The sequence below is a fragment of the Sarcophilus harrisii genome, chromosome 1, assembly GCF_902635505.1.
Source record: "Sarcophilus harrisii chromosome 1, mSarHar1.11, whole genome shotgun sequence".
Classification (NCBI taxonomy): domain Eukaryota; kingdom Metazoa; phylum Chordata; class Mammalia; order Dasyuromorphia; family Dasyuridae; genus Sarcophilus; species Sarcophilus harrisii.
Window position 1 is genome coordinate 643,080,446 of NC_045426.1, and position 24,877 is coordinate 643,105,322.

At 41.9% G+C, this 24,877-nt stretch overlaps 1 protein-coding gene across 7 annotated transcripts in view; it reads right to left on the bottom strand.

Annotated features, from left to right (window-relative positions):
- MROH1 (maestro heat like repeat family member 1) overlaps positions 1–24,877 on the bottom strand; it is a 181,575-nt gene that overhangs the window by 38,109 nt on the left and 118,589 nt on the right. For all 7 annotated transcript variants that reach the window (XM_031947386.1, XM_031947384.1, XM_031947381.1 and 4 more), the window contains 4 exons: positions 19,305–19,457; positions 16,927–17,081; positions 12,895–13,060; positions 11,340–11,536 (listed from right to left, as the gene is read on the bottom strand). In XM_031947386.1, coding sequence (XP_031803246.1) covers positions 11,340–11,536; positions 12,895–13,060; positions 16,927–17,081; positions 19,305–19,457 — 671 coding nt within the window. The remainder of the gene's footprint in view (positions 1–11,339; positions 11,537–12,894; positions 13,061–16,926; positions 17,082–19,304; positions 19,458–24,877) is intronic.

Genomic DNA, 24,877 nt, shown 5'->3' on the forward strand with positions numbered 1-24,877 from the left:
AGGTCACACAGGCCCCATAGTTGAATTCTCCAGGCTCAGCATTTTCTCTACTGTACTGCTTAGCTGCCTCTTAAAAGCTCTCTTCCCTCTCCCCTCTCCTTTCCTTTCTTCCTCTCTCCTCTCTCTCCTTCTCCTTTCCTCCTGCCTCCCTCCTTCTTTCTTTTCCCCCTATCTCTTACACACACACACACACACACACACATACATTTCACTCAGCAGGGAGGTCAGTAGGGGACGGGAAGAAGAGGATAATAAAGGGAAGTAGATTTAGGGAAGGATAAAACAAATGTACAAAAACAGTTACAGCTCTTTCTGAAGTGGCCAAAAAAAAATTGAAACTGAGGGATCATCTCTCAATGGGGAAATAATTGAATAAATTATGGAATATAAAAATAATGAAATGCTATCATTGTGTAAAAAATGATGAAGGGGATGATTTCAGAAAAACTTGTGAAGATGCACATAACTGATGCAGAGTGAACTGAGCAGAACCAGGAGAAAGACAATAATACTGAGGGGTTTTTAAATATATATTATATATTTACTGTTTATTCCTTTCATAAATACATTTGATCTCATAAAACAAAATACAATCTTATAAAAAGATTTACTGAAGGACAATAATATTGTAAAGTCAGCTTAAAAACACTTAGGAACTCTGATCAGCTTAATGACCTACCAAGATTCCACAGACATGATTCCCATCTTCTGATAGAAAGATGAAAACGCAAGGGAAAGAGAGAGTAGGCCACACTTTGCTGACAGGAAAATAAAGGAAGAGAAGCAGGAGAGGCTTAATTTTTAGAAAAAATAAAAACTTGTGGCAGAGAAATCAGATAGGAAGCTATTACAATAATTGAGGCAAGATGTGGGAAAGCAGTCTGAGACACAGTTATAGCAATAGCAACCAAAGGAAGGGGACATTTCAAAAGTAAAAGTTACAGGATTTAAGTGAAGTAGAGTGAACAGGGAACCATAGATGACCCCATGGGTTTCCCATCCTTGAATTAGAGCCACAGTGATGTTTCTTCTCATAAACACATTTTATCTAAACAAGCTTCATATGAAGGTGGACTCCATGACCACCAAACTCTTAAGAGTCTATGATTCTATAACAATTATTCAGAACACTATTTTAAGCTTTACAAAGTACAAAGTACAAAATATTATTATCCCCATTAACGTTAATAGCAGTATTATCCCATTTTACCTCAGAAAGACTAAGTGACTTAGCTATGATCACACAGCTAGTTAGAAGCAGAACCCAGATTCAAACTACCTTAAACACAGCTGATATTTTCCCAACTTTCCTCCTTTACTAATGCCATTTCCTCTGTTTGTAATATCCTTCTCCACCATCAAATTGTTAAAATCTGACCCATTTTTCAAGACTCTGTTTAAATGCCATTTATATCCAGCCAAGTGATTCCTCCCTTTTCTAAACTATTAGAAGAGGTTCTTTTTTTTTTAGGCAGCCTTCTTATCACAGCCTACTTTAAATCAGAGCAACTTCTATATTTTATCTGTTAGAGGACTTCTGACTCCTTTGAGGGCAGAAACTGTCATTTCTCTTTGAACCCCCCCAGTAAAAAGTGGAGTATAATGTATTTAGTTAACATTTGTCAAACTGAATTTGATACTATAAATGATAGGAAACCTGAAAAGAGGGGTATACTAGAGTTTCCTGCTTGGTATACAACTAAAGCCTCCATATCCCTCTGACAAACCAATTATATGTCCCAAGTTGCTCATCTGATTCTTCAGTGTTAGGGTTTCCACAGGGCAGGAAAATGAGGAACTTTTGACCATAAAGAAAAAATCCGATGAGGGTGGGGGCACTGCTTGGTGGGTGGTGCCAAGGCTGGGCCTTCTGGCTACATGGGTCTCCAGCTGCCTCGGGGAAACTTCCTGGCCATTCCAGATTCTAATCCAAGCTCCCATCTCATTTCACTTGGCGAGCCCAACATCTGGATTGTTAATTTTAATTGTTCCATAAAGCACACTGGGCCGCCCAGCTCTGCTCCTTTAGCACCTTCTGTGCCATGTGTGGGGAACACTTCTGAGCTAACTTTGTTTAGCCCAACCAAGCTGCTGTGGCCCCCTGCCAGGGCAGAGGACCTTCCCCTCCTCCTCTTACATCCCTTCCAGCTGCCTTCAGCTTTTACTGCTGAGGGGTAGATGGCACACCTGGGTACTTCTCTGCCCCAGACACCTCTAAGGCTGGCTACAGATCTCTTCCCCCCTTCCCCCCCAGGGTTTCAAGTTGGGCATGTCAGACAGATGCCTACCCCACTCTTCAGGCCACTCTTTCTTAAGCATGAAAGGGGCACGACTTGCTGACCTTCCAGACCTCCTTCATAGACACCTGGGTACCTGTGCTGCAAAGGAGATAAGGGGCATAGGGGATGTGTCTGGTTCAGCATTCTTAGTCCGGATGAAATCTGGGTACTACTAAGCTGACCAGGTTTCAAAAATGCCTTAATTAAAGCAAGATGCCCTGCTTGTCCCAATAAGGACTCAGTGGATAGAGCACTGCTCTTGGAATCAGCTGGACCTGAGTTCAAATCTGGCCTCAGACATTAAACACTGCCTAACTGTGTGTCCCTGGGCAAGTCACTTAATCCCAGTCAAAACAAACAAAAAAATCAAATTAGAAAATTCTATGTAATCCACATAACATTTCTATTCTAATCAATAAGAGTTCAATAGCATTCAGCTTTGTGAGATACCTTAGACTACACCATTTCCGCCTTAGCTCACTCACTTAGGGGGCTCTCAAAACAAAAATGCTTCTATTCTTGTTCCATCTCCTATCCTTGGCCTTTCCCTGAAAACGACAACTAGATCAGTTTAATGTTTTGATCACTACAATGCAAGGGAGTCCTCATTCTATACTCATCAATAAATTTTTATTAGTTACTTTCCTGCTATGTGTCAGACACTGTACTAGGACCTGGTATTACAAATCCAAACCTGAGACAGTCCCTGTGCCCTCAAGGAGTTTGCTTTCTTTGAACACTAAGCCACTTCTTCCTATTCAATCAACTCCCAAGATACTAAAGGTTATTTGGGACTAAAGTAGGTTTCCTGCTCCCTCTTCCCCCCTCCCCAAACCTTTCTTTCACCCAAACTTAACTACCGCAGCAACAAGAACTGAAGTACAGTGTTCTCACAAATAAGGTAGAAATGGAGTTATAGAATAAGATTAGTTAATAGGTAAAGATTCAGGGATATTTTTTATGTTAGGTTTTAAAATCCATATTCAACTTGTAATCTAGAAATCTCTGAGACTAGTGATGAAGAAAAGTCTATAAATCCAGGAGCAGGAAAGGAAAGTGAGAGCAGGATTAAAGAAGGGAAATGAAGTGAGGGAGTCTTGTAAGAGGAAGAGGCCTCCACCACATCTGAGCTCTTCAGAAGCACCCAGGGAAAGGGCCTGGAGCTAAAAGTACAGGATAGTGTGTATGAAGGAAAATAAGTTACAAGAGTAGAAGATAGGGAAGAAGGAGGAAAACATAGTAAACTAGGTCATTTAGAGAGAGGATAGGCAATGCTTTCAGTGTGTAAAGGGCAAAAGGAATGCTTTAGGGCAGTGGGATGGGAAAAGACTGATTTGGGGGGGGGGGGGGGTACAGCAATTGAATACAAGGAGGAAAAGGCTAAGAAAGGACCAAAAGGAGGGACAGTGGAGGAGCTAGAAAGGGTAGTGAGTGAAAGGTAGTGTCTATTATAGGGACACAAAAGACTTAAGGTCATGTAAGCTGACTTAGTTGTTCAAAACAAGATAATGAGTCCCTGAATTGATAAACTGATAAAAATCAAAGAAAAAACCAAGAAGTGGGTGAAAAAGTACCTATAAGCACTGAGTGTGCATGCTTAATGAGCTAATTAATATTAACTTTTCCTCCCCCAAGGAGTTGTCCACTGTTTTTGAACATGGATTTGTATGATGAGGGCATGTCAAGGAGGATCATGCAATGAGAGAACCAGGAAATCTGTTAATTTCATCATTCCCAGCCAATGAGGTGATAAGGGAGAGACCTTGTGCTTTGGGACAAGAAATAAAAGGCTCATTCTTGTGTCTATTAGGGCAGATCTTCCCCAGGAACTGCCCCTTGGATGGTTGCCTGCTTCTTGCAAGAATCATAAATAGCCAACTTACTTCATACACTCCTGAGTCCTTTCTGTCTTTGCAGCAAATTTCTCACAACAGACCATAATGAATATAAGGAGAAAGTTGAGAACTTAACTGAAAATGTAGTAAGGGCTAGGGGCTTATGCCTCCTCTCTGTCAGTCTGAATTTTGGGGGAAATCCAACAATCAACACTCCTGATTTCTGGACAGTTGGCCTCAATGCCCACTGGTCTCGGGGGTCTGGGGAGGGCCTCTGGGCTAACTCTGCTGGCCCCCATTGCTATATGCCCAGACTCTCCTGTCAGGCTGGGGAGATGCTGGCCTTTTGAGAACACTTGATTGTAGACCATGAACATTCTTGCTCTAAGTTCCCTTTCTCCACAGCATCCCACAGGAGCTTCCTCCCTTTCCAACAAAAGCCAGGGGCTTCCAGAGTTGCTCCTAGCCAAGCTATCCTATTTACCTTCACGGTCTCTCTCTGGCATTAGGAGCCACGAAGCCTTCTAACTCAAAAGTCCTACAGGAAATTACTTTGATATTGTAACCACCTCCTGGGGCAAGTCTGGAAGTTAGAGGCTGTGCATTTTTCTCCACTTCGGATAAACTATTTTCCCCTATTAATCAGCAATGACGTTGGGGCCAGGCAGCCAGAACCGTCTGTTTGCATGAAGGGCAAAAAGCAGATGATGGCTGCCTGGGCTAGTGCCTGCATGTGCCACACTGGGCTCCAGACCTGTCACAATCCCAAGCCTGACCCCTCACTATCCTTGCTGTATAAACGCCACAGCTCTGAAATCACACCTGCAGCATGAAGAAAAGATGGGTGAAGGAGGGAAAAAATTGTCTTTGCTGAAGCCCGTATCACATTTCTTTCCATTTGTAGCCAATTCTGAGGATCTCCAGATGATGCTGAAGCATAAAAGGGGCCCTGGAGAGGCAGGGCCATAACCACTCTTAGTTCTTTCTGTCATACTGCCAGGTCCACGGACAGACAAAAGAAAGGTCCCATGTCTTCTGGGGCTTTCTGTCTCCATTCCCTCCCAGTTCCCAATGCCAGTCACAAGCTGAAAAGGGGGAACTCCCCCCCCCAAAAAAAAAACATATCAGGCCCTGATTTCACAGCTGGGAATCAGAGAACCAGAGAGCTCAGACAGGACTGCATCTTCAGTCCTCAATAGCATAAATAGCAGACAGGATTCAGAAAGGAACCAGAAAGCTTTTACCTTGGGCTTCTTTATGGACTGGGTAAATACTAGAGATGTGAAGGTGAAGATTATGTAATAAATAGCTTATGGAAACAGGACAAATTAATTGGGGCAAGTTAGGCCAAAACCTGAGCGAGAGTCTCAGTTCTCTGTTCTGACCCTCCTAGGAGAAAAAGAAAGAAAAGATAAATGGGCCACAGGACACTACAATTTAGGGAGGGTCAAGAGGGACCATATGCACATGGACTAGTACTCATGAATGGACCCCTCACGAGCCTGTTGATCAGGAGTAGGGAGATGTCACTAAAGGGCTGAGTTGTTCAAGTGGTGAGGAGTGACTTTGCCCAGAGTACAAATGTCTAGAACCTCAGACAGAACTGGGTCAACCACATGCCACTGGAGAGGGCTTCTGCTTCTAAACTTGTTCACGATGCCATTTGCTGCCTCCAGATTTACTTTCCTGGGTGACAAACAGTTGCTCTGAGTCTTTTAAGTTTCTTCTGGCTTGTTACATAGAGCTTGAGAGGGAGGACAGAGCAGGAGCCAGCCTCAAGGCCAGCCCATGAGACCAGAGAGGCAACAACAAAGCCAGCGCCATTCAAAGAGGAGCCAGGCCACCTGCCGGGGTGCTACAGCCCAGCTTTGCCACACAGGGCTGAACTAGACCAAAAAAAGCCCATGTGTCACTGATGCTGTGATAACGACAAATTCTGTCTGATGCTGGGTTATTTTCATTCAGGTGACGCAAAGAGAATACCTGATTAATTCAAATCCTCTCTTTGAGGAGGTAGGTAGTGGTGGCTTCTCAATTTTATTAAACATGTGTCCTGAATAAAATCCTAATCAGATAGCAGCTTTCTTATCCAACATAATAACTTGCTTCCATCCATTACAGCTTTTTGGCTGGAAAAGTCACCATTTGAATTAGTGGCAGCTTTCCAAGCTGAAAAGAGAGCCTATCACTTTAAATTTTGATCAGCTACACCAAATTTAAAGTGATAAAACTCATTTTTGGCTTAGGAATCCATTAGCAATTTAGATGAGTGTTCCTATTTCTTTTCCTTTTCTTAACCCCTAGGGTTGTTTTTACCTCTTTTACCCGCCCTTAAAAGATACTTATTTCTAAGCATATAATTTCATAGCATTTACTTTTAACACTGCTAGGATTTTGCTACATGTACAAAATACAACAATGATGTGGATAGGATAAGTATTACTTCATCCATCTAACCCTGAAAATACTTCTCCCACAGTGATATGCAGACACATCTCTTCCTTACAACTGAGTCTTTAAGACTTCACAGGAGCCTCAGGCTGACAGTGGCCCCAGCACAAGCATCACTTTAGGCTGCTAACCTCTGAGGCCCTGAGGGCTGGCAGCCTACAGTAGTACTAAGGGATATCTCACAGGTTATGTTATGGTCTGGTCCTTCCATAGCAAGGCAGCTCCAGCAATGAATCCTTCTGCTCAAGGCTCAGTACTGTCTCTGTCCCCTTTCATATTTTCCATTTGTTTTGTGAGGTGCCTAGAAGGTTCTGGCAGATAGGCCTCCTATAAATAAAGTTTATGAGATGATCCTGAGCACTGGGTGAGCTGAGGCTGCGGTGGCAGCTGCCCAGACTTAAAGCACCACCCAATGGCTGATCAGACAGGTTGTACCAGACTCAGTAGGTTAGAGGCCACCTCTGGACCAGGCAAAACTAGTAGCCAGAAGTCTGGGGGTGACTAAAACTGTTCAAGTGGGAGAAAAAAAGAGAAACGTATTGGCAAAGAAACAGAGGCCCTGGACATTCTCCTTCAGCACCATCTCTGGAGTAGGTGTCTATGTGCTCGCCATAGAGGCTGCAGGGTTTCGATCTGTTTCAGGCTATAAAGGAGACAAGGTAGTTAAAGGTGGAAATCTCTAACTTCCCCTGACATTTATCAGCCACAAACTGGTCCTGGTCGTGTCAGACCTGGCCTGGCTAACCTCTCAGAAGACTGCAACACAGAATGAGAGCATTAAGAGAACTGGGGAGAGTGGGAGCCTTCTCATTTGTCCCCTGCAGCTCCATTTTTATTTCTAGCCCAAGGTCTTAATCCCATCTCTGGCCACTCTCTCTTGCTGTTCAGAGGATGCTGCTGAGAAGCCAGCAGCACCACACAGTCAAGTACACAGGGCACTTGGGATGCGACAGATGTGATTACATTGTCTGAGACCTGAGGGGCTTTCTGCGGGACCCCGGTCTGATTACAAAGAAGGAACCATCAATCTCTGGGCCTATCACTAATACCAGCACCACTCTTGCCAAACTGACACTTAGTTCTTCAGACCTGACTAGACAATGGCACAAGGCTTCTGGTCTCCATAGGCACCAGGCAAGCCATAACCAAAGACTGGGCTGATGAGGAGACAGTCAAGGCTGTCTTCTTGGGGTTAGCATGAAAACTATAAAAGAACTTCCAAAAACAGAGCCCACTGGGGAGAGAAGGGAATGCAAGCAAATCCTAGGCCTCCGAGGAGCTGGAGGTATGGGTATGCTGACCCACACTGTCAAAGGAGAGAGCTTGGCAATATCCTCTCCTCCCAAACCCATATATAACTCCTAGGCGATTTTTGATTCTCCCTCTAAACTAACTTTATTTGATGATCTCCTCAAACTCCCATGGACTCAATGATCAACTCTGTAGATGATTCTCACATCTATTTGTTCAGCCCTAATCTCTTTGCTGTCCTCTTTGCTGCATGTTTTGACCTGGATGTCCTATATGTAGACAAACTCTGCATGTTCCAAATGGAACTCATCTTTCCCTTCAAAATTCCCTCTTTTCCAAACTTTCTTATTATTGTGAAGGGAACCTAGTGTCATCCTTGATTCTTTGCACTCTCCTCATTCCCACACCCCACTCCCTTACCCCCTACCCAGCAATTTGGCAACCAGAGTGCTGGATTGACCACAGACTTATCCTCTCCAAACTGAATTCAAAAAAAGCATATCCAAGGCAAAAAGACTACCAGAAGAATTAATGTCCACAGATTAGAGTCCTTCTCTGAGAGGCAACAGTTTGTTCCTAACTTGGAGGGCAAATTTAACTAAAATACAATGGATAGGAAGTTGAATGGGCAACTTTTAGGGATTTGCTACATAGCATTGCATTTGCTCATTTGGATCAGAACATATATAAACATCAAGATTTGATTTGACCAAAATGATGGGGAAATTCAGAAGCTGCTAAATGAAAAATGAGAACTCCACAGAGTATACCAGCAGGATAGTTCATCCATCTCCAGGAAGGTAGCATTCATTTTCATCAAAAGTAAAATACAATTGAAACTTAAAGAGATGCAGGATTCTTGGCTCCATAAGAAAACAGATGAAATTCAGTTTTATCCTGATAGTAAAAATTCAAAATGTTTTTATGATACACTGAAGGCTATGTATGGGCCAAAGACCTATGTTGCATCTCAAGAACTCTGTGCTGATGGAGCCATATTAGGGGTTAGTGAAAAAAGAATATGATCCTAGAGAGATGAGCTGAACGATTCCATAGAGTTTTCAACAGACCATAATCAGTCAATGCTGAAGCCACTGACCATTTATATCAGGTTGAAATCAATCATTCCCTAGCTGAAGTTCCAAGTGAGAAGAGGTTTTGAATCCCATTAGACTACGTTTATGTGGCAAGCTCTCATCATTTTATGCCCAGATTATGTAACAACCTGCTCAAATTCCTCAAAAATTTCCCCCCCTCTAATATATCCTTCACTTAGCTCTCAAAGTGATTTTCTGAAAGCCCAGTTGTGACCATGTCATTCCATTTCTCAATAAACTCCAAAATTATAAAATCCATTATTTGATTATTATAGCTCCTCGGAACCTGGCCTCTTCCTACTTTTTCAGTTTTCTTACATCTTACTATCCCCCCCACACCTTGTATTATGCTATCCAGTGATACTAGTCATTATCATTACTTGAACATAAAGCTCCAAGGCTGCATACTTTCCATAGCAGTCCCCCATTCTAGAATGTTCTCCCTCTGCATCACTATACCCAGGTTTTTCTGACTTCCTTTAAGTCTCTGCTAAAATCTTGCCTTCTACAAGAGGTCTTTCACAATCCTTTTTGATGCTAGTGCCTTCCTCTACAATTCTCCAATTTAGTAAATAGATTTGCCTGGTATCTCTTGTATAAGATTGTGGATTCCTTGATAGATTAGTTTTTGCCTTTCTTTGCATCCCTAACATGGTGCCTGGAACAAAATAGGAACTTAGAAAACGCTTGGGCTTCAACTATCTTCTCATCCTTCCCATACCCGCAACACTCCCTACAAGTAAAATGTAGCTACACTTTTTACCTATTGCATTATTGATGAGTTAACTTTTGTGGAGATTTCTTAACTCTCCAAAAAACCCTTTAAACATGAAAGCTATTATATCCCAACAAGGAACACCTGGTACCTAAATAACAAATCAGGAGACACTGTTCAAAGAAGAGAAAGAAGCTGTTATTTAGAGGGAAAATCATTTCCCTACAGATCAGTGGGACTGTCCTTTTTCACTTGGGCCACAAGAATATTATTTGACTGTTGCAAGGGCCTTTTGGACTTTTAAGTAAGTCTATGTTATTCTTGGCTTCCCACGGTCCCTGCACTATCCCATTCAAAGCTATGGAAATCATTCCACCAATTTCATCCTCAAGTGTCTAATGGGGCTTTGAAACCACTTGGTTGGTTTTAAGAATCAGAGTTATTTCAGAGAATGAATGCATTTTAAAAGGTCACTGTTTCTGAGCAGGAACTCAATACAGTCCTTGAACCATCCTCCATCCTCTATTCCCCACCCCCACTCTCATTCCCAATAAAACTTCTGCCAAGGAAGGAAAAGTTCTTTCAGATTAAGTACTTGTGATCCAAACATCTGCACATTTCTAGAATTCAATCCAACTACCATTTTATCAAATACTACAGGATGAAGGATGAGCCTGGCTCCCATGCTGTTGAGCACCTATAGATTCTTAATGCCAACAGAATACTACTACAGATCTACCAACAGTGCGAAGTTCAATCAATATTCATACCCCAAAGACAAAGCCAAGGAAGAAAGGAAAGGCCTGGCCACTTTACCCAAATTTATTCCAGGTTGCCCTTCTCCATGCTTTATTCCCATTTAGGATAAACACAAGAAGGAGAGACAGGGAGTGTTCATTATTCCTAATCATTGTTTTTCTCCCACAAAAGCTCCAAGCCCAAGAGGTTTGCTTATGTGTATGAAAGAAGAAGAAAAAAGTGAATTTAGTGTGTTCCTATGTAAGTCAGAGAAATTATAATGGCTGATAATTACATAATGGTTTGCAATACAATTTACATATATTATTTCATTTGACCTTTACAACTCTGAGGAAATAAGCACTGCAGGTATGATGATGATTTTCATTTTAAAAATGAAGAAAAACAGATGAAGAATCAGTCATAATCTGGCCTCAGGTCTCTCCAACTTCAAGATTAGTATTATTACCATGAAATTATGCCTCCCTACTAAAACTGCCTTTTTTTTTTCTGAATCCCTCATAAATTTTGGAAAGCTATATAAGCCATGAGCACATTTTGTAAATATACTCAATAAAACCTAAAATATACCTTCATTTTAGTCAAGGAAAAAAGGAAAATTTTCTCCAAAGAATTACTTACTGGGTTAAACCCTCATCCCAAGACAAACATGGCCTCTCTTACTATCATTATCATAACCCTAGAATTGTTTTGTCAATCATTAGAACACATTCTTTCTCCCCTTCTCCCTCTTCCCCTCTCTGTCTCTCTCTCCCATTCCTATCTCCTTCTATATCCCTCCCTCCTTCCCTCCCTCCCTGCCTGCTTACTTCCCTCCCTCTTCTTTTCCCCCTCTCCCCCCAACCTTTCTCTCTCTGTCTCATGTGTGATTATGTTTATGAAAAATAATCAATTCCACATGGCTGGTGGCTCTCTCCCTGTGGAAACTGAAACCTCATCCAAGATGAGTTACCTGCAGGGTTCAAGGTTTCTGGGTGCTAGGCGGGGGTTGGCACCCTTCCTCTCCTTGGCCTGCAGGTTCCGGGGGAGCTGGACACCCACAGTGCAGCTGACTCGCAATAGGAGAGTCACAAACAGCTCAGGGTAAAGGCCCATCACTGCTGCCCCAGACTCTGGAGCAGACATGATCTCATACAGAGCACATGTGGCCTGGAGGAGAAGGGGGTGGGGGGGGACAAAAAAGAAGAGGATTAAAGCAAGGATCTCCAGCACTACCACAATACCTGACTGAGTTAGGCTCAGACAGTTATAGAAACAAAGGAAGCCAGCTCTTAGTTCTCTTTCCCAATTCCGGCTCTGTAATGAGGCCAGGATGATTCTACAGGCTCGCTGCTACTCTGGTGTGGAGGCCTACAGTACCCAGAAAGGGACTGAAGGAAACAAGGCACAAAAGCCACCATTAAGGAGACTTTCACTTTCAAACTGAAATGCTTAGGAGTTTGGAATTTTCTGCTGGCGGGGAGGGGAGACCAGGAGATCTGACAGCTCAGATTTTATGGGCAGGAAGACTACACACATGCAAACATTACACTTGCATAACCTTATTCCGGCTGATTTAAAGAGCACGGTAATTACCCAGTACCAAACACACTGGGGGTGACTGCAACGTGCACAAGGGAGGGAGGGAGGGGCAGAGTGTTGGCTTTCACAGGGACTGATCCTGTACCATCTGTACTCGGCTCTTCAGAGAAGAGGAGGAAATTTTCACAGCTGTTTTACTGCTTAAAAAGCTGCCAAGCTGGGTTTATTTTTTTTTTAAAGGGATAAAATGCAAAATGATCTCCCTTGGGGATGAACACCTGAGAGCCCTTTTATGAGGCTAGAGCTTAGAGCTAATAGGCATTATATGGTGATGCGTTATTTCCCCAAGCAGGGCCTGGTGCAGACACCTGAGGAGAGGAAATGAAAAGAGCATTTCAGGCAGTGATGTCCAGAATCACATCTTCTAGAAAGGTCAAGACTTTCCTGCTGATCTCTTGTGCCCTCCACTGCCATCCCATCTCCAAGCCCCCAAAACATTCTAGGGAAGAAAAGAGAGGAGGAGAGAGGGGTGAAAGACCTTGGAAGAGCACAAAGGAATGCATGCCATGGTCTTTAGGGCCATCCTCTATAGAACCTGCCCATGATATTATTCCATCCATACTCCTAAGAACAAGAGTGGGGATAGACCAAGTGCCAAAGAAAGGGAAAGAAGCATGTGGGGTGTATTCATTAAGGGAAAATAAATCTTCCTCTGGGGTACTGGTGGCTTGGTGATAGGTTTAAGTGCCAGATGGGAGGAGAGGAGCCAGGGGAGGCTTACCTGTCAAATATTATCCCAGAGCCTCAGGGTCGGCTATATACCTACTCCAAGGGTTCATCTCCTTCCCCAAAGTCATCAATCCACTATCTACCCCTCAACCATCACTGCCCATTGGAAATCCAGTACACTGCTCACCAAAGCCTAGGGAGAGGATAGACTAAATCCACGACATTTACAGCAAAAGGGATCACTGTGGTATACTTACAGCAAGAGGGACCACTGTGGCCACCCGGTCATAACTGCTGCTCAACAGGAAGGACTTATTCTCCGTAAATGGGACATCTTTATTCATCTTGTCTAAAAGCAGCTCCAAGATTTGGGATGTGAGAGTGGGTTCTGTGGCCAGAGCCCTCCAAAGGGAACAGGTGTGACTGAATAAAGCAAAGAAGGCAGGGAAAAAGTCACCACCACCCCTCATGATCATAAAAAGACATTTACCAAAAATCTATGGGCTTCCACAAAGCTGGGCTTAAGGCACTTCGTATTCTAGGACTCTAAGGAATATTCAGTTAGAAAATACATACTTCTTGTCCACCAGAAACTTTTAAAGATTAGTTGGAGGGACATCATGTATATATGACAAAGTAATCAATAATATGTGAGCATATGTTAAATGCCAACAGAGGGGCGAAACAATGGTCATCACAGAAGCCCAGCTGGGCCCTTCTGGGAGGCTCCAGGAACCAGCCATGGTCTCAGTTCTGAGTGGGCAATAAAAGACAGCAGTGGCCCTCATCACAATCAACTCCATGATATAAAAACTCAACAAAGCTGCCAGGTCCTGGGGAACATCTACCTTCAGGCTATTTTGGAGCCTTCAGGGTTTTAACCTACTAATGGTAGGTTTCTAGGGAAATACAGGGAGGGGCAGAGCATCTCCTCCCACCCAGAGGATCAGAGCCCCTGGGACCTCTCTAAATCAGTAGGCCCTTCTTAGACCTAGCTCCCAATAAGAGTATGCCACATTTATAGGGCACTCATCTTACACTCACTGACAGCGATAAAGTAGGACCACCACCTAGAGCGTGTGGAAGATAGAAGCTTTGGATGGGTCAGCAGTGAGGCAATGTGGAGAAGGTGCATAGGCAGGTTCCTAAATAACTCACATTTATATAATACTTCCAGGTTTTCTTCTCAGTGGTACAACTCCTTTTTTATGAATAAGAAAACTGAGACTCAAGATGAATGAAATAGTTTGCACCCTGCCACAAACCACGGCCAGTGTTCTCTACTAGTAAGAACTGACCAAGAATTTGTTTTGCTTGACTATGCTTATTTGTTTAAAAAAAAAAAAAAAAAGATTTTCTCTTTTTTTCTAATAGGTGGTTGGGGGAAGAGGAAAAGAGCTGTAGTCTTCTCCAGTTATCATGAGGGTCACATATACAAGACTATGAAATAGGAGGGTCACTTAGGATATTTGTTAATATTACTAATATATGGAAATTTTCATTTTGCAATTCAATAAGAGTTTATTAAGCACCTATTTTTGCATGGTCATGAGAATGTTAGATAGGTAAAAAAAAAAAAAAAATATATATATATATATATATAAACAGTCCCTTCTCTTAAGCTCACAATCTAATGCAGATGACAACAAGCAAATAGCTGTGTAGCAACAAGAATATACAAGCTGTAGAAGATCCAGTTCTCTATCTAGTGGTATTTCTCTGCTAGCATGAATTCTAAATTTGTAACATAATATTGTGTACCACAATTTCATAGGCAGAATCATATAGCACCTAACAACAAAATGGACACCAAAGAGTAAGGAAGTCAAAGAAATATTACTCTGAAGATTTTATTTTGGTTGTTTAGAAAAATGGATGAGTCATCTACAGAAATAGAGAGGTGAGTGGAGGAACATATATGCTGAGGAAACTGAGTTCATTTTTGAATGTGCTGGGTTGAACTTACTGCTAGGACATCCAAAAGATGTTAAACAAGAAGTTGAAAATGTGGGACTGGAATTCAATGGAGCTATCATAAAGATATGAGAGATATCTACATAGGGCTATATACAGGAAGTCATGGAACACATGTGATTGCAAAGGGAAAAAGTAGAAAGACAGGAGAGTTGAGTACAGAGCTTCAGGACAGCCACAGTGCTAGAGAAAAAAATTAATCCAAAGATAAGCTGACAGAGTATTCGGAGAAATAAGAGACTCAGGAAGGAGCAGCATCACAGAAACAGAAGAGGAACTAGGCAAACAATGGAGATAAATGAAGTTAATGGTCGTGGAAAGGCCAAATTCAACAAAGGACTGAGACAAGGCCATCAGCATCCCTGACATGATGAGGGGGAGTTGAAGTAAGTGTTTCTAAAAAAGGAGAAGTAGATGCTGGTTTAGGCAAAACGAGGAAGAACTTTGTTTGTTTTTTTTCTTAAGGTTAAGAAGCCCTTAATATATTTGTAGGCATAAGGAGAAAAGCCAGCAGAGAAAGAGAAAGAAGATCAGAAGGGAGTGGAAAGATTCCAAGAAAGGTACGTTTCCAAAATACTGTGGTTTCCTGGATGAAGTGGAAAGCGCTTACTAGAAGGAAGTAAGAAATAAGGTTGGTTAGAGATGGTCGAGCCAGGTAACAGAGGGTCTAGAAAAGCAGAAGTCAAACTTGAAGCTCCAAGAGGCAGACAATCATTGAGGGTTTCTGATCAGAACATAGGCATGATAAAAACCATATTTAAAGAAGATTATTCTGGCTGCATGCTCAGTACAAGCCATGGGAAATACTAGATCATTACAGTAACCTATGGAAGAGATGATTAATTAGGACCTGAACTAGGCAGGTAGCCATGAGGATACAGAGGAAGGAATGGATAGCAGGCATCTTCAAAAAAAGACTAACAAGACTTAAAGATTATGGTTGTACATGTGGATCCCTTTTTCAAGTAATTTTTTATGGCAAGGCAATTGAGGTTAAGTCACTTGCCCAGGGTCACACAGCAAGCATTAAGTGTCTGAGGCCAGATTTGAATGCAGGTCCTCCTGATTCCAGGGCAGGTGCTCTCTATGCCCCTCAAGTAATATTTTTAAGTGCACAAAACAAATTACAAAGATTACAAAAAAATCAATTACATAATTTTCAGATGCTCTGAAATCTATCCACAGTTATAGATACTCTCGTAGTTCACTTTAGGATAAAACCCCCTAATTTAGAAGAAGTTTGGTTTTGAGTATGATAAATCTGAAGGAGTGACAAGATGAATCAAGTCCAGCAGGCCAAGTGATGCGTCTAGAACTCAGGTAACTGAACTGGACTAGAAATAAACTTTTGGAAATCATTTGCATTATAGTGCTGGAGTTGCAAATGGATAAATCAAGCCACCAAAAAGGATTAGGTTGCTAGGATTAAGAACATAAAAAAAAAATATATGGCAAAAGATTAAGGGCTGAGTCTTGGCTAAATGTCCAAAGGGGGAAGTTACAGGAAAAAATAGGAGTCAGTAAAAGGGAGAGAGAATATTTGCAAAGGGAGATAGAAATCAGCACAGTGTCAAGCCAAAGGAAGAGAAAGATTCAAGGAAGAGCATCCATGGTGTATAGAGAAGGAGATTTGAAAAGATTCCTTTCGAATCTAAGATTCCATAATTCCATTACTAAATGTCAGAAGTTGGCCTGATATCGTAATGAGTTTGTGGTGGACTCCATGCCTGGTGGAAAACAATTTTCTTTAAAAAAAATGCCACAAGAATTAAGAACTTAAAGAATTAAAGAGCAGGTGTGGACACTAAACAGGCTAGCCTTTCACTCTCCTCCTCTTTCCTCCTTTTGGTCCCAGCTGAGCCTCCACTCCAACAAGACCAGGTGCTGAGGGGCAACCTCAGGCCTACAGCTGCTGGGGCAGATGAGGCCTGCCCCTTTATCCCACCCTGGTGCTCTACTTCCCGTTCACCTTTGTCCTAGAATGATGAGAAAGGAGAGCAGCCTGCATGTAGGGAATGACTAGAGGAATGACAGGGTGACAGCTGAGGCATGAAGGAACCTCACAGATGAGGGTGTCTGGACTATGTTAATAGAAGGCTCAGTGTGGGTGGCCATGATGTCAGGGCAGGATCAGGGAAGAAAAGCCCTGTCACTTGCTCAGACTCAGAGTCTGAGGATACTACACCAAATCCAATAAGTGATTGTACCATATATATTAATGAGAAAACGCTGAGCCCTGGAGAAGTGCTGAGGGAACTTCCTCTACAACTACAGAACCAGCCCCGCCAGCAGACCATACCCCATAAAAATCATACCTGTCGAAGGGCAAGGGACTGGCCAAGAGACTGGCCACCACTGCTGCCCTATGTTGAGATGCAAGGAGATACACGCTCTGTTGGATAGCCTTTGCCACATGCTCGTCCTTGACCTCACATAACTTAGCATGGATCAGGCCCACTATCTCAGGCACCTAGAGAGAAATATGTCACAAACAACATATCAAGGGGCCAAAGGATAAGCGATGGCCACTTCCCCTCTTTTTCAGGCCAGGGAAGAGATTCCAGGAAACCAAAGTCAGTCAACTTCCCAAATAAGATTCAACTGAAATCTTTCCTGTTCAAATATGGTTTCAAATATGGTTCTTAGGCAAACCCAGTTAGCAGCCTGTACAGGGTCTCTCCCCAGTTTCCTTTGAAGTTTATATCTCATACACACTCTCTCAACAACTTAGTTTTGGATTGCTCATTTAGGCGTTAATAAGTATCCATATACTGAATCATGTGCTAAACCCTATGGGGGAAACACAATAAGACAGACTAGGTGGAAGTATCTTTCTAATCATAGAGAATTCTAGCCTTGACTCTCATAAGCTTCCCATGTTCTAGCCAAGCCAGATTGGCTGCTTTTCTGTGAACATATCCCCTGCTTTCCTGCTTTTGTTCATGCGGCATTCCTTGCCTGTAATATCCTTCAATCATTTATCAAAAAGAGAGCACAAATTTGTATCAAAAAGTAGCACAAATGCTTCATACCTGTGCTTCTTTCCCTGATCTCCCAGGATAGAAATGACTTTTCCATTCTTTGAATTCTTGTGACACTTTGCTTATATTCCCTCCTTCACCCCTCACCAGATCCTAATTTGTATTATAGCTGTGTCAAATGTATCTCCCTGACTGAAAATTCCTTGGATACCGAACCCATCAATATCTTACTTGACTAAGCACTGTTCACTGTGAATAGGACCTTTACACAGACCATAAATACTTCATTACTTTTCCCCCAAGCCTTTTGCAGAACCAATACTTCTATCTCCACTCCTTCTCCTCAAACACTCAAGTTCATCTATCTGTCTTATTTAAGAATCCCAGTCCTGGTAACTGGGAAACAGGATGCAGAACCAAGTAGCAAACTCACAAGGCAGGTTCTGTTCAGTTAGTATCATTAAGGCCTTCACTAAAATGACAATAGACTAGTTCCAAAGTCATGCTATCCCCACCACAAGTAAGCTACTTTTGTCTCAGAATAGAAAACAGATAATTTCTGACAAAGAAAACAAACTATGTTACTAATGGCAAATTCAGAGTTATAGTCAACCCTCAGGTGATGCTGCCAAATGCATCCCTCCTTGCCCCTCCTCACTAGCTGATCTAGGACCTTCCCCCAAACCCTTGGGAAGAATTAACATCACTTTTGGTTTCAGGATCTAGTCTGGATTGCACGGGACTAAAAGGTGAGTCATCAAGACTGGAACAATTCCAGGTACAGCCAACTCTAATAGGTAAAGATCTGGATCTTTGCAGCAATTCTAGAAGTAACAGGAAAGCCAAGAAAGGAAGAAAACTGGTGTTTCCAATTACAACCCCCAAATGTCAGTGGGTGGAAATGAAAAGAAAATTCAATCCAAAGTTTAAAAAGGAAAGAGAAGGCATGTTAAAACCTTTGACTCCTGCTTCTCCAAGAATTGTTCTCCCTGCTAAACCTTCCAGGTCAGGATTTCCACCCATATTCAGTTTGCCCCTAGGGCCTTGCTAGCTGACTTTGAAGTGAAACCTTCAGGGCCTAAAGAGGCATGGAGAGTCAGGCAGGACAATCTTAAACAGTGTAAGTGCCACATAGGAAAATGTCCAAGGAAAAGGGGCAGGGGGAGAAGACTTTTTTGGTTTCTGACTAGGGAAAAGGGGACTCAGATTTTAAACCCTCATTTCCTTGCATAGCTAAGACAGGAGTCTTTGGGAAAGCTTTATTCCTTGACAAAACAGCATCACTCTGGGGGGAACAAAGAAAACTCTCTGGATGAAGTGACCAAGGCAAGCTAAAATCTAGCTGCCTTAAAGCCTAGCTTGACTGAGGTGGATGGAGGTTCTAAGACAGCATCAAGAGGGTCAGGGGCATTTTGTGGTAGAGCCCCAGGGTTCCAATTTAGGAAATATTCTATAACAACTTGTCTTCTCATGCTCTTGCAGAGCTCACTGAGTTGTTCAGAGTAGATCCTTCTCCTGGAATATGGTAAGAATGGGTCATGAGCCTAAATTGTCATTCATCTCACTACTATTTCTCTTCTCCACTTTTAAGAGACAGGTAACAACTAGGCCTCTGCAAACGAAGCCTTCCAGTTAATGACTCATAAATTCCAAAATCACCTTCTACGGGGGAAAGGATAGAAGGCTCCTTCAATGCCTACACAGTTCTTTACCTTCTCCAGTAACACAGCTCCTCTTTCCTTCAGCAGGCAGTTGATAATGACTGTGGCAGCACGTGCACAGTTCACATCAGGATCTTTTAGCCCTTCAAATGTTGTCAGGAGAAGGGAAATAAACTGATCTGGTGGTAAGCGCTTTCCAATAATCTGCAGAGAAAAAAGTTAAATGGCAGGGAACCATGGAGAAAAAGATTCAGATACATTCCCCAGCCCTAAGACACTCTAGTTAGGTTCCAGTGGGTGAGAGAAGTAATAAAAACAATTACACACTGTGAATGAAGCCACTTAAGTTTTGAAAATAATTAGGAATCTGAACTCTTGCCCTTGAATGTCTGAGTGGCCCAGGCGGCAAAGGACTAAGGAAAGGCAAAAAGTACAAATGGTAACTATCAACCCCCTCTCCATCCAACAATAGTAAAGCTTATTCCTGCATAAGACCAACTTTTCTTTCAAGTGCAATTTAAGTAAAATATTGGAATCAATAAAGGCTAATATCCATAATGTACAGTGGTTCAGAAGTAGGGAGAAGGTAGTTCCTAAGAGATCTCTTGTTGATCACATTAAGATTCACTTAATATGAATCTCCACCTGAGATCCAGGCAATGTAAAGTCAAATACTTATGAAGGAAGTCAGTGTGCTAAGAATCAAAGTGCTCATGATATGTCAGATTTAGGTCCCTAGTTGCTCAGATCAGGACTCACATATAAGCCCTACACTGTATCTTCCCTGGGGAGATGGAAGAGCTAAATTAAAGTTAATAAACATTTGCTAAGTATGTACAATATAGTTATAGAAAATAATTAAATTTATGGGTGTTGATAAAATCACCAAGAGAGAAAAGATGCAAAAGAAAAAAGAAGGCCTAGGACAGTCTGGGGAGATACCCATGGTTAAGGGATGGGACACCAATGATGATCCAGTCGTCAGAAAAGGAGGAGGAGAATCAAGAGAGTGCAGGGTTAATTGCAAAGTACTATGACGTTCAAAATAGAAAAGAGAGACAACTTGGCACCTGAATAGATTTAGGGAAGATTTCCAGTAAAATGTAAGTTCTTTGCCCTTGTTCAAAGATAAATGGTTAAAGGATGTGAATACAGTTCTTAAGACAAGCATTGTAAACGATAAAAAACCATATAAGAGATTGCTTCAAAACACCAGCACCAAGAGAACAATAAATAAAAACAAATGAAGTTTCTTCTCACACTCGCAAACTGGCAAAGATGACAAGACAAGAAAATAGTAAATATCAAAGGGAAAGATAGGCACCCTGTATTCAATGTAGTGCAGGGGTGCTAGATGGCTCAGTGGATAAAGCACTAGGCTTGGAGTCAGGAAGACCTGAGTTCAAGTTGTAAGACCCTGGGCATACCCTGTTTACCTAAATCCACTGGACAAAAAAACAGCAAACTGCTGCTGTGCCTTTGTCAAGGAAACTCCATGGACAGTACAATTCACAAAGACACAGAACTGTACATAACTGAATGACTAAACAACAACAGAGCTATGAAATGGTCCAATTATCCCAGAAACAAACTTGAAATTATGCTAAAAGAAACTGACTAATACATCCATTCTTTTTGCCACAAAGTTCTATAGGCGACTGTGGATACAGATAAGCCATACAGATAAGCTGTAAACTATGGATAAACTATATGGTTAAAACATAAGCTGCCCATCATGGCTCATGTGATAGGTAGTTTTTCTGGTCTTCTTTTTTTCCTTCTTTATTTTGTAATCTTTTAACAAAACAATCCTGAAATAAGTAGGGAAGAGCAGAGGAACAGATTCATCAATACTAGTTGTATATAAAATATTCACAAAAACAAATTATAAACTCCTTGGGAGTAGGGAACTGTCCTTATAGCTTTAGCATTCAGTACTAGGCCTTACACATTATAGGTCTAGGATAGTTGGTGATTCAGTAGACAGAGTATAGAATTTGGAGTCAGGAAGGCCTCAAACACTTACTAGCTATGTCATTTAACCTCTGTTTACCTCAGTTTCCTTAGCCATAAAATGGGGGATAATAATAGCACTTACCTCACAGTAATTTTGTAAAAATCAAATGAGCACATAATAGGTGCTTGTTAAATACTGAAATAATTCTGTGACTGAACAAAGAAAGTGGCAAATGATATGGATAAATTGAAGGCAGGAAGGTAAGGTTAAGCCCCTTCCAGGCAGAGAAAATCATAGAGTTTTGGAGCAGGAAGGGAGCTGAGCAGCTGCATCTGTCTAGTCCAACCCTTTACCCAGTTAAGCCCATCTATAGCATTTCCTCTCTGCTAGAACATCCCCACGGCAAGGAATTCACTAACTTCGAAGCCAATTTCATCCACTGTTGAAATGATGTCATCATTTAGAATTTTTCCTCATATTGAGTCAAATTTTGCCTTTCTCTAACTTCTACCCATTATTCTTATTTCTTCTAGTACTAGAGAAACTGTTCCCTTTTCCCACTGCTTGTCCTTCAAATGGCAGAAGACAGCAATCATGTCTACCCTTTCTCAATAAGTCTTCTCTCTAATTCTAGGGGAGTAAGAAAGCTCCTATTTCTTTCTCCTTATCTTCTCTTACATGTATATACCCTTCAGGATGAAAAGTGCTAAGGATAACAGCTGTCTTTTCATTTCCTAAAACAGGCCTGGCCAATAGTGGCTCCACTACCTAAGGAGGAATTGATTTTGTTTCTGAGAGAAACAACTGTTGGAATTAAGGTTCCTTATGTGAATACCCCATTTAGTTCTTTCTCACTCGCTTCATTCATCCCGAGATGAGTTTTTATCATCTATCAAGAACACAGTTTTCAATCAATCAATCAACAAATAGTTAGTAAGGTCTATTATATGGTTTACTGGGGAAATACAACAAATGTTTGAGTGTAGTGTCCAAGAAAGGGAATTTTGGTCTAAGCCAAAGTTTCTAAACCTGGGTACAGTTTATTAAAAGCATTTTTATAACTTTCAATTTAGTGGAAATCCTATGTATTTTATTTTATGCATCTAAAAAACAGCATTCTGAGATAAGATCCATAGGCTTTACCTGACTGCCAAAGGTCCACGACAGAAAAGAGGTTAAGAAGCCCTGGTCTAGGCAGTCATAGGAATTCTCGGGACAGCCACAGCACAGTAGATAGTCTTGTCCTCTCTAGTAGCAATAGTAATATTCACTTGATTACTGTTACCTGAGCAAGAGGTAAAAAGCAGGGAGTGGAGTGGAATGAGGAAGGGACAGTTGCAAGGCATGTGTTAAATTGTATTTGATTAATAGGTTCTGCACACCAAGCAACAGTTTTCTTTCTTTTAGTCCATCAAATTGTACTAAGTAACATGAGATTCAGAATGAAATGGAAATTTCCATTCCTCTAACCCAGCTCAAGGCAAAGGCTATGGCTACGGTCTTGCCATCATGGAGAATGTAGCTGGTATGAAGCCTGTCATTTAATGACTAGATATACAGCTTCTGATCAGAAAGAAAGACCAAAAGGCAACAACATCCATTAACAAGAGGAGATGCTGTAATCATGGGCATTTGGGGAGGAGAAATATGGGCCATCACTTTTTATTTGCCACCAAAGGTACCTTGGAGGCTAGCTAGGATGATGGAAGGCGTGGGCTGTCAGTTTTTCCAGCACAGATCTTTCTTTCAGGTTTTAGAATGAAATTATTAAAACATTTCATCCAGGCCAAAGTCTGGGAGAAAATCAAATCTTAAAGTGTACATTAGGGAGAAACTCCAGAACCTCTTTTCCCAATAAAGTGAGGAACCATCTTGTTCCAAGCTTATGGTAGGGGGTAGAACAGGATAAAGTGCCCAAAGAAATCTGTGTTCCCAGCTCCCAGCAATCATTGCTGCCTGGCACCATGCCCATCCAAAAGAGGTCATCTGTCCAATGCTAAATCAGCAGTCACAGCAGCGCAAGGTACTCTTCCAGGAGGTGCCAAATCCTTTCTTTCACATTTGGCTCAGCAGAGATCAACTGAGTGCCCCTAGTTCTAGTAGCTCTGAGGGAATTCATCAAACTGATGAGACCACACGCAGGGAAAAAACCCAACTTAGTAAATGGACACATTTCTTCCCATAACTCCAGTTATACTCCAGTGACTTTAGTGTCACCAGTCTCCAAAGAATAAAAGACATGCTCTACATCTTAGTAACTGGCTCCCACCTCTCCTCCAGCCTTACTGCACATTACTTCTGTTCACAGTCTATTTTCTAGACCAAACAGACTACCTGACTTTATCCTGCCAAACAAGGATGGCTCTTGCATATTTAGGCACTAAAATCTTTCTCTTCGAGAACCAGACAAGGCGCCACCTTTTCCATCAGATCTTTCATGATTCCCTACCTGAAAATGAGCCTCATCCTCAATCTCTATTCTCTGTCAAATTTCTCCCACAATTGGGGCAGCTAGGTGGCGCAGTGGGTAGAGCACCAGCTCTTAAGTCAGGAGAACCTGAATTCAAATTTAGCTTCAGACACTTAACACTTCCTGGCTATGTGACCCTGGGCAAGTCACTTAACCCCAATAGCCTCAGAGGAAAAAAAATTCTCCCACAATTATCACATAATAACTTGTGTTACAGGATTCTATTTGTCATTCTCCTATTTCCTTATAAATTCCTTGAGGTCAAGATTCATGTGATTCTTCATCTTTTCATATACATTGTCTAGCACAGGTAGATTATTGATAAATAATGAATATGACATTTCTTAGGGCCCATACTAGGCTCTCTCAGAGCTTAAGATCATGGCTCAGGCTATGAGAGGTATCCTCATCTGTATAGCTGGTCTTCAGAGCTGGAGAAAGGCTAGCATAATAACTAAATAGTAGGATAGTGCCTGCCTTGAGTGTCTGCTATTTCCCTCTCATTTCTGCCCACAACATTCAGCTAAATCAAGTTGTTTAGTTTGCTAACTAAGGATGAATCCATAAAGGATGTTAGCTGATACACAGAAGCAGGAGTGAGGGGAGGCAATAACAAAATAAATCTCTTGGGGTCTAAACATGGGGTATGGCAGGGCTTCTCTGATCTTCCCCATTGAATACTGTAGCTTTGGTTCAATTCCTGGCTTCCTAGCAGCTCCAGCATTTTCAGCTAAGAATGCTATTAACCAGACATTCTTAACTATGCAGTCTGATCTCTTCTCTCTGAAAAGGACTATACCAGAGCAAATCACGCCTGATAGGCCACTATATTAGACTGCAGCAACACCCCATAACTGGGGCCTCCTGGGAGTTCACTCAGAAAAGCCAGATGGTGCCAAAAGATTCCTAAGCTGGACGATGTCTGTAATCTGTAGCCTAAATTGACCTTCCAGAGACTAATAGGTATAGGGTCACATGTTCCTTCTAACCCTAATTGAAGGGTCAAGTGCCTTGACAAAAGTCCCTAACCCACTGGCTGTTAAATAACCCCTACCAGCTGGCTTCTCCAAAGAGAACAGTAAGGGGTCATAAATTCCAAGTACAGGAGCCCCTGGATCACTTCATAAATTTCTATGTAGCTCAAACTCCCTTGCTGGTGAAGGTGAAGCTAAGAGCCAACAAATATTGCCTTGAGGT